The 10,888-nt window shown below is 36.4% G+C and overlaps 1 protein-coding gene across 1 annotated transcript; it reads left to right on the top strand.

The window, feature by feature from the left end:
• The first annotated feature begins 303 nt into the window (after positions 1-303).
• On the top strand, positions 304-4,473 carry LOC140991810 (NADP-dependent glyceraldehyde-3-phosphate dehydrogenase-like). The gene is made up of 9 exons (XM_073461978.1): positions 304-559; positions 1,277-1,470; positions 1,661-1,789; positions 1,968-2,087; positions 2,191-2,327; positions 2,439-2,594; positions 2,953-3,331; positions 3,952-4,068; positions 4,163-4,473. Exons 1-9 carry the CDS (start codon positions 415-417, stop codon positions 4,274-4,276), a joined length of 1,491 nt encoding a protein of 496 aa, XP_073318079.1. The 5' UTR covers positions 304-414; the 3' UTR covers positions 4,277-4,473.
• Positions 4,474-10,888: the final 6,415 nt, after the last annotated feature.

The raw sequence follows: 10,888 nt of genomic DNA, 5'->3' as shown, positions 1-10,888 counted from the left end.
TATGTAAATTTTGAATTAATTTGATATTAGTCCGGATAGATCAATTTAAAATATTAAAAAATTATATAGATTAAAATTTTAGTACGAATAGAATTATATTCTTGGCTCTGTCACCGCAGCTTATGACTTTTTATTGCAAGATCACTGGTCCAAGTTTACCACTCACACAGGCCAACCGATCGAGTGGCAATCTAGTAAAAAACAAAGGGCAGGTTGTCCTGTATCGGATACAAAACGTGTGACCCAAAATCGCCCAACCATAAATGTGGCTCACCTTCTTCCAACGGAACAGTCGCTATTTATCATGCATTACTCCATACTAACTCCTCACCAGTCCGAGTAAAAGTAAGACGATCACTCAGTACTAGTGTTGATCATAATCATTCGATATCCGAGGTCTTGGAGCCAGCACCAATGGCGGGGAGTGGAGCTTTTGCGGAGATATTGGACGGAGATGTGTACAAGTACTACGCTGACGGGGAGTGGAAGAAGTCTACTTCTGGAAAGTCAGTGGCTATCATTAATCCGACCACGAGAACTACTCAGTACAAGGTTCAAGGTATAGAAATAGATTTATTTTTGTACTTTGTCAAAAGACCTCGTACCATAGCCCTCGTTTATTTCTAATTTGCATGAGTCTGTAGTAAATTGATATATTGAAATATAACATTTACTTATTTATCATGATAATTGTAACAAGGCCTGCAGATGGGCTGCGGGGAGATGATGGTGTACTGAATTCAGTTCACAATATATCGTTCTTGCATGCTACTAATAATCGACACAAACAAGATATATCTCTCTGTATCTTGTTCCATGGGACATATGCATCTTATTTTCGTCATTATTTAAAAGATTAATTGCATCTAGTTCTTCGGGTTTTCGACAGAAAATAGTCATTTTGGTCGGCTAACTTGTGTCATTTTGCGATTTAGTTCTCTAACTAGTCAGATTAGAAGCTTAATTAATTGATTTGCCCGAAAATTTGGGGACTAGACAAAAGAACTGGATGGCGTGTAGTGGGGATTTTGTCATCGTGACAATTTTTTGCCATCTTGGACGACACATTAGCTAAATTAAAAGGAAAAAAAAGGAATATGCCACCTTTGTCATTAGCTAAATTTTTTTAAAAAAATTTAAATATGTCACGTCATAAATTTTATGTTTCAAAAAATTAACATGATGACAAAATTAAGGACATTTGAACTAGAAACTTGTATATACAAAAGAAGAATGGCATAAATATTGAACTACATTTGCATGATTTTGTGACCAGCTTGTACGCAACAAGAGGTGAACAAGGTTATTGAAACTGCAAAAGTTGCACAGAAATCATGGGCCAGGACCCCTCTCTGGAAACGTGCGGAGCTCCTTCACAAAGCTGCTGCTATCCTCAAAGAGCACAAAACCCCAATTGCGGAAGCTTTAGTCAAAGAAATAGCGAAACCAGCAAAGGATTCTCTTATTGAGGTTGCTATAATCATACATTCATGCATATATATGTGTGTGCTGTATTCTTGATTATTCGTTCAGATAGACCCGAGAATTTAATTGAGGGATGTCTCTTATATTGTTGGTTGCCCGCATCGAGTTCATGCATGATCAGTGGGGTAATTTGGGTGGATTATTTTTTTGGTCTAATATTGTGATGATCTTGTAGGTTGTCAGGTCTGGAGATCTTATTTCTTATTGTGCTGAGGAAGGAGTCAGAATTTTGGGAGAGGGAACATTTCTGGTATCCGATAGTTTCCCAGGGAATGAAAGAACCAAATATTGCCTCACTTCTAAGGTTCTTGATTAATCTTTTGATCTTAATTATATGTTTAACGTCTCTTTTGAACATATAGAATGCTAATCTCTATGTCCTAAATAATTTTTTTTAGTCTGCTTCTTACTTAGAATTCTTAAAAACAATATGTATTGGGGAAAAAAGTGGATATGATTGATTCAACGAAGATATTTAACAGATTCCACTTGGTGTCGTTTTGGCAATCCCCCCTTTTAACTATCCTGTAAACCTCGCTGTCTCCAAAATCGGTCCTGCACTCATTGCCGGAAATTCCTTAGTCCTCAAGCCTCCAACTCAGGTATCATTCCATCAGGGAACATTATTATCTTTTTCTGCCCCATTTATTTATTGATCCTCTTATGACTCAAAACTTGATGTTTCTTGAATTTGTTGACATGCAGGGTGCAGTTGCTTGCCTTCACATGGTACACTGCTTTCACTTAGCCGGATTTCCGAAAGGCCTTATTAGTTGCATCACAGGAAAAGGCTCTGAAATTGGTGATTTCTTGACAATGCATCCTGGGGTAAACTGCATAAGGTAAAAAGGGCAGCTCATTTTGGTGTGTACATTGTGCGAGTTTGTTCAAGTTTTATGCTACAAGTTGTAATTATCCCATGTTCTGATGACACAAACACATTTTTTTGTTAGCTTCACAGGAGGGGACACTGGCATTGCAATTTCAAAGAAAGCCGGGATGGTTCCTTTGCAGATGGAGCTAGGCGGAAAAGATGCTTGTATTGTGCTTGAGGATGCTGATTTAGATTTGGTTGCTGCTAACATTGTAAAAGGAGGCTTCTCTTATAGGTATAGTGAAATATAAGTTACTACTATCTTTGGGACCATGAATTCTTGGTTTTCATCTAAGATTTGTTTAAAACTTGAAATTTTCTCACTGTTTTTCTTTTTTTTTTTTTTGAGTGGATTTATGTTCAGTTATATCTGCGGTTGAGCTAGGATTCATGAAATAGGGAGTGCATATTTAAAATTAAAAGTTGGGGGCGGGCGGATTGGGGTGGGGCTGAAATATGTTCTTGATTATGAAAACTGCCAAAATAATAAAAAACATTTTAGAGAAAGAGGGGATTGCTCCTGCTGGCCTCCCGCTCCTTCCATCGCTAAGCTTAATGTCAGTGTTAATGTTCTGACTCCGAATATGTGACAGTGGTCAGAGGTGCACAGCTGTGAAAGTGGTCTTGGTGATGGAATCGGTGGCTGACAAACTCGTTGAGAAAGTGAAGTCGAGAATGGCTAAATTGACTGTCGGTGCACCGGAGGATGACTGTGATATCACCCCAGTCGTCTCAGAATCGTCTGCAAACTTTATCGAGGGACTTGTTATTGATGCCAAAAAGAAAGAAGCAACATTTTGCCAAGAGTACAAAAGGGAGGGAAATCTCATTTGGCCGTTGCTATTGGATCACGTGAGACCGGACATGAGGATAGCGTGGGAGGAGCCGTTTGGACCTGTTTTACCGGTCATTAGGATCGGTTCTATTGAGGAAGGTATCCATCACTGCAATGCAAGCAACTTTGGTCTCCAGGTACAATTTCCTGGCTTCATCTTGTAGTGATAGATTTACATTTCTTTTTGGAAGTTTGGCTCTGTTTTCTATTGTGAGTGGAATCTTGAACTCATGACGAGCTGCGAAACTTTTAGTGTAAAACTTGGTCTATGTTGAAGAGGAATGGAAACTGGGACTCCAGCCCTTATAAGCGGCTTGGTCAAAGTACAACTCAAACTCATGTTTCGATTAAGCTCCATTTAAGTTTAAGTTGCTTTTGAATAGTTACTGAATCATGTTTGAGCACACATTTCAAACTTTGTTGACTATTGAATTTGAGCATGAGTATTTCGTCAAGTCAAGCTGCAGCATGTATAATTTAAAACCAATCACTTGATCATGTAAGTTGGTTCTCATATAACAATGGACGACTCAATAGAGCTAGAATTGAACTCAGGTAATAAGGTGTTAGCTGAGACGCACTCGAATACAGGACTGGATCGGTTGACTAAATTCATACACGCTTTTGAAAAACTTACAGTTCTGTACTTGCTTTAATCATGAATTTGGAGTTTGGTACTTCCCATGAACTTAAACATATAGCTCAAGAAAATGAGATTACTTCTAACCTTTTACATCCGTGTAACCACCAACTGCAGGGCTGTATCTTTACCAATGATATCAACAAGGCAATGTTGATCAGCGATGCCATGGAGACTGGGACCGTTCAAATCAACTCTTCTCCGGCCAGGGGTCCGGACCATTTCCCTTTCCAGGTAACTCAAACCGAAACCACAAATAAAACGACGAGGGGGGGATCAAATTTAAAATACAACAAGGCTAAACTAATTGTTTTCCCCCTTTCTGCAGGGTATCAAGGATAGTGGAATAGGATCTCAAGGCATCACAAACAGTATCATCATGATGACCAAAGTGAAAAGCACTGTAATAAACTTGCCGTCTCCTTCGTACACTATGGGCTAGAAAACATTATCTAGGCAATATATTTGGTATTTTTTTTTCTCTTTTTTTGTTTGTACGAGAGTTACGGTACTCTTGTTTCATCTGTAATAAAGCTTTTTGTTTCATAATCCTGTATTTATGCGCATTCTAATAACTTTGTATGATCTTAATGTAATGATGACTTGCAATACTAACTTTCTCCGACGAAATTTCTTAAACATTTGTTCGTTCTGTTACGAGACATCCACACATATATACGAATGAGAGAAAATCCCGACTACAAGCCTTATGGAAGTCTCACCTAAAAAGGTATAGTTGCGACGTTGAATCAAGTTTTGGCTTCTTAAGGATAAGAATTTGGCCATGTTTTAACTGGGAAGATTTAGAGAGGAAGTGGTTGTGTGCAGATGGTTGTCATGTTTTCAAGTGCATGAGCGTTGTTTGGGGATGTAAGATGCACCAGCAGGATTTGAATCAGAGATTTCAAATAAATGTTCACATAACTTATCTGAATGGCCATATAATCGATACCACAATAAAAACAAAAAGTACCAAGATTTACCTACTTAAATTAACGATTGAGAACTCCCATCCCGCTTTCTTAATCTTCTTGAATCTCTTTAGCCATTTGCTAAAATCCAAGCAGACTCTTATACGCATATAACTCCTCCAGAATGAGAAGTTATTTTCTCATCGGATTCGACGAAACTCCAAACAAAATCACCGAGCTGTTTGCCAATACTTTGAGACATGAAACTCATGGGCAAGATGCTCTTGAACCCAGAAATTAACCGAGTATAAAGGTATACTTGTAGGAACTTCGTCGAGCTTGAGTTCGTGGTAAATTAGTAGGTAATTGTCAAAGGTCCAAGGACCCCGTCATGAGACAATACAACCATGCATGACAATTAACCGAGTATAAAGGCACACTTGCAGATATTGCTAATTTTCTCTCTCGTGGTGTTATGTCTCCAAATCTGAATCACCATGACAACGCAAAGTTCTACATGTTCTCTATGTTATGAAGAGGTGTGTTGACCAAATCATTACACGACGTGTGTCTTGAGCAATGTCGTCATTCTGCACCATATGGGGACATTTTGGAGCATCAAGAACGGTGACCAAGATATTGCAATCCGATTTTTATTAGCTTAATCTTTTTAAAGATAGCTATACTTTTGTGAAATCATGTTATAAATGCCAAAGAGTAGGTAATATCTCTATGAGTCATGAGTTAACACAAACAAATATTTTGGGGTGAAACTTTTTTATTTTTGGGGTATTGATTTCATGAGACCATTCTCACTTTCTTTTGGTCAATCTTATATTCTGTTAGTCGTCGATTATGTGTCCAAATGAGTGAAAGTTATTGTCACCAATATTAACGATGTTGGTGTTTGTAGTTAAGTTTGTGCAAAAGAATACTTTCACCAATCTTAGGACTCAAATAGTCATTTTGAGTGATGAAGGTACACATTTCAACAATAAGATTTTAAACTCTTAATGACTGAATATGGTGTAAAGAACAAGGTGACACTTGGATATCATTTACAATCAAATGATCAAGCAGAAATATCAAACCGAAAGTTTAAGCAAATCTTGTTTGACTGGGGTATTAAAATGTGAGAGAAAAACAAGAAGAAAACAAAGAAATGGCTTTGTAGAGGCAAGTGTTGAACACTTTCTCCTTAAGAAGAATTTGCCCTCACAATGTGCTTGAGTTTTGTGGCAATCTTCTCCCAAGATACAACTACAACTCTTGAATAATGAGCACTCAAATATTCAAGTTCTTTCACAAGGAAATGAAGGAAACTCTCTCTTTTAGAAGAAGGAAGAAGGAGATGCAAAAAGATGTAATGTATGTTTTGATTTTGAATAATCATGTATTTAATGATTTTCATGTGAAAAGACATGAGCTTTCATTCATAAGGGTGTCCCTTGGCCATTGTAACTGACCACAATCATCAAACAATGCCAAGGAAATGAAAAAATACAAGAAAAATCGAAGGGACACGAAAACAGCACGAAGGGGCGCGTGCAGGCGCCCCCGCGCGCGCGCTGGCGCCCGCTGCCGAGCGCTCTGCCGAGAGCTCTCGGCAGGCGCGAGCGCCAGCTCCTGCCCTCGGCAGGCTCGGGCGCGCGGCTGCACAGAACCGCGCGCGGCTGTTCACGAATTTTTTTTTTTTTCGATTTTTGTCCCCTACATGTTCTGACTGCTCGTTTGAGTTTCTTTCAACATATGATAAACTCTTTCGAGTTTTATTCAGAACCGCCGAACTTAATATTCGTTCATTAAGTATCGTTTTTTCGTTTCGAATTTTTCCAATCAAACACATTGATTAATTTGCTTAATTTTCATTCATTAAGCATCAAATTTTCCAACAAATCTTAAAGAAGATTGCAAAGACTAACCGGAAAGATTGTGCAATCAAATGGGATGAGCACTCTGGGCTTACAGAACTGCGTTCAAAACACTCATGGAGATGTCTTCTTATAGATTGGTCTTTTGGAAGGCATGTCACCTATCGTTGAAATTAGAACATCAGGCTTTCTGGGCTATCAATAATTTAAAATTTGATCTGAAAGCTTCTGGAAAGCAAATATTATTGCACTTGAATGATATCGAAGAGTTCTGCAAGTATACTTACAAGAATGCCACGATTTACAAAGAGCGAACAAAAAAGTGGCATGATAAAAAAATCTTAAAAAGAGAGTTTGAGTATGGACAACAGTACTGTTATTCAGTTCTTGCTTACGAAGTTGAAATCTAGGTGGTTAGAATCTTTACCTGTGGATGAGGTTCAACCCTATGATGCAGTTGAGCCGAAGTGCATTAAGTGACGAACTTTTAAAGTACTTTTATCAAAACCCTACACAAAGAAAAGCCACCTTCAATTCTTTGCTCTTTCATCACACTTCAGACCAGATTCGAATGCTCTGGCGTACATCTCTCCCACGCTATTTTTTTTTCTCCATCACGCTGCCGCAACTATCTCCTCTTCATCTTCGGTGAATTAAGGACCATATTTCGCAGATTTTTAGTTAAATCTTCATCTACAGCTCCGATTTTTGGTGTATTCTACCATAATTCAAGTAATAATTACTCATATCTCTTGGATTACTCGATTATTTCTAGACGTGAGATCTTGTTAGTGATTGGGTGTGATATTTAGAAAATTCTTGGTATTGGATTTGAAAGTTGCTCGAAGCTTAGATGTTGACATTGCATTGGATTTATTATTGGTGATTGACTGGGGACCTCCATTTGGTTGAGTATTGTGATTGGATTGGTGTTGATGTTGTTGAGTTTATTGTTTAATATTTGAATATTATATGGCACAAAAGAAGAAACAAAAGCAGGAAACTTCCTCCTCAAGCAACTATGATAGTGTAAATTTTGGAACGAGGAGGCATCGGCTTTGCTATCTAAACCAATTGTGAAGAAGCAGGGGTTGGACATGTCGCACCCCAATTATGAATTAGTCGCGAACATCACTGAGAGGGGCCAGACAGAGTTAGCTCAGACACAGCCGAATGCAGTGATTTCTTTGGTTAGGGAATTTTATGCAAATTAGAAGAGGGTTTCAAAGTTTTGCATGGTCAGGGGAAGATGGTAGCATTTGATGCTCACACGATAAACATCATCTACAGTGAAAGGGACAGTTGCATAAAAACGTATGGGAAATAAATATATTGTGTGTATCAGAAGTTAGTGTTGTGCTATGGTGTTGTCAACAAGAGCGCACAACATGCAGCGGAAATTTATTTTTAACACACACGTAAACTTTAATGAATAAACACCATATTTAAATTATGCACAAGTACAAATACTTGTCCAACGTCTCATGTCAAAAATTCACTAGAAACATATGTAAATCGTTTATACGAGAATAACAAAACCAAATTCTTTGACACTCCAAGGAATTAAAATGCATCAAAACAAACCAGTATTAAAAACTAGATACATAAATAAAAACGCTATGCTTAAAACCAAACGAAGCCACTCTTCGATCAACACTTTACGTCAGTGTTGTTCTTGAGTGTCGTCAACACCAATCAGCAACACGGTGATTATGTGAATCAATCACACAAACTCTTCACACGGAAATCTCCAATACTGAACTTGTGCATGTTCAGAAAAACTCTAGCAGATGCGCAAAGTGATCAACCGATCACACAAAAACGTCTCATCAAAAAGGCTCGGCTCTCATATTTTTCTTCTATGCAAGAACTCCTCAACCGATCTCTACGTGCACTCCGAAAACCTCCAGCTGATCCTCTTCACAGCAAATTAAGTGATCACACAATCACTCAAAACTCTAGCAGCTGCACAATAAAGTGACCACCCGATCACATAAAAACTGCAGAGCAAATATATGTTGGACTATTATAATTTCTTCTCTGTGAAAAGCTCTCTAGTCCAACTCTCTCCTTAAGACATTTAGACGACTGTAAGGTACTCCATATTTATATCTCATGCTTGACCCAAAAATCTTCACATAGAAGAGTTCTAAAAAATATGAAAACAAGATTTTCATTAGATATAAAACTCTTTTAAACAAGGATAAAATATCTTAGAGATAAAAATAATATTAAAAACAAATCATATAATATTTAGAGATAAATCAACTAAGATCTTATCATCTAAAAATAAATCAAACAAGATCTTATAATCTATAAATAAATCAAGCAAGACAAAATCTTAAATTGATAATATTAATTTAGCAAAAAATATTAAAAGAATAAAATATTCCTTTCATACAACATGTCAGGGTTTGATTATGATGAATATAACCACTACATGGATGAGCATTTGAATTATATGTAGATTTTTCCTCAATCGTATAGAGAAGGAGCTGAGTGGAAGATGAATCAGAATGATCCAGTCAACTTTGTCAAGTCTAATCTCTTGGTGGATACGAAGATCAGTTGGGTATCCTTTTGTAGCGTCGATGCTTATGCCCCCTCGAGCCATACTTCGAATGTTACTAAGGATAAGACAGCTCTTGTATACGCCATTGTAACGGGGAAGCCGATGTATTTTGTGCATATAAATGATAATCAATAACGAAGATAAGCTTCGAGTCCCAAGAATTTTCAACATGGGAGACAACTTAAAACACTCATACATTAAATAAAATGATTGGGGGATCGATTAAGAAATTATTTTGAAAAAAAAAATTTGTAAAATGTTGAAGAATTGTTTATTTGAAGTGGAGCATGATAATTTTTTTTTTTAAAAAAAAATTTGAACTTACCTATAATTACGAGCACAATTATTTCCAATATATTAAATTGGCAATTTTATGTTCGTCCCTTTTTTTCAACCATTAATATGATTTCATTGGTGAGATTCCATTTTATCAATTTATATATAAAATCTGTTTGGTACAATGAACATAGCCGTGACACGAAGTTTCAACACATGTATAAATTAATCCCAATTAGTGAGATTTTATGGTTGGAGAAACACAAAAAAGAGGGTAAAAATTACGGCAAAAACTTGTTTGAGACGGTTTCACGGGTCGTATTTTGTGATACAGATATCTTATTTGGGTCATCCATGAAAAAATATTACTTTTTATGCTAAGAGTATTACTTTTTATTGTAAATATCGATAGTGTTGACCCGTTCGTGAGACCATATCACAAAAGACCTACTCAAAAATTAATATATTAATTTCTTAATTCCTTGGACGAATTTTATAATAACATGAATTTTCCATCCCAAAGAGTTGATATTTGTAAATTAATCAGTACATTGTATAAATACATAGATATGTTCATTTCAAGATTTCACTACCATTATTGTATTTTGTTTCCGTGGGAGGGTTAGTCGTGTAATAAAATAATAATGAGTTAATTAGGTACATATGGTGTTCATAATTAAAGAATATCGATGATATATCATGAATATATGATAGTTAATTTGAATTATAGAAAAATATAATATATAATTTAAATACATATTTCATATATTTCAGTACGGGATACTAAATTTCATCTTTTTTAATTGATAATTAATTATTTGAAGTATTATATATTTGATTGATATTATAAAAAGGAAAGTTAATAGAGACTCCTATAAAATATTATAATTGTATACATGAATTAGTAGGTAATTGGTGCATATTGCCTCGACGCATGTTACATTTTAGTTTGTTCAACGCGATGCATCATGCATGTTAAGATACACAAATTTGAGACCCAAGGCTAGTTGGGATTGTAGTATATGGTGTGTGCATTCAACAAAAGGTCAGATGTTAAATTCAGTGACGGAGCCAGGAATATGGTTCTACTTGAGCTAGAATTCTAAACTTTAGAAACTTTTAATATTTTAAATTGATCTATCTTGGCTAATATTATATTAATCTAAAATTATGCAAAATTTACATATAAATCTTTTTAAAAAAATTGGACCACCAGGGCTAAAGCCTGGTGTCTTACCATGTGGCAATGCCACTGGTTAAATTCCTCACTGTCTCTGTCTCTTCAGTTTGAGCAAGTCACACATGATTTGCTCATTGTGGTTACTTGGTCAGTATGGTTTGCAGGCTAATGTGTTGATTCTTTGGGTTTACCCAGAGCGCACCAAAAAGTAACTGTGGTGAGTTCTCAAAGTTATATATATATA

This window comes from Primulina huaijiensis, chromosome 13 (assembly GCF_012295235.1).
Source record: "Primulina huaijiensis isolate GDHJ02 chromosome 13, ASM1229523v2, whole genome shotgun sequence".
Classification (NCBI taxonomy): domain Eukaryota; kingdom Viridiplantae; phylum Streptophyta; class Magnoliopsida; order Lamiales; family Gesneriaceae; genus Primulina; species Primulina huaijiensis.
This window is presented reverse-complemented; position numbering and strand designations above follow the sequence as displayed.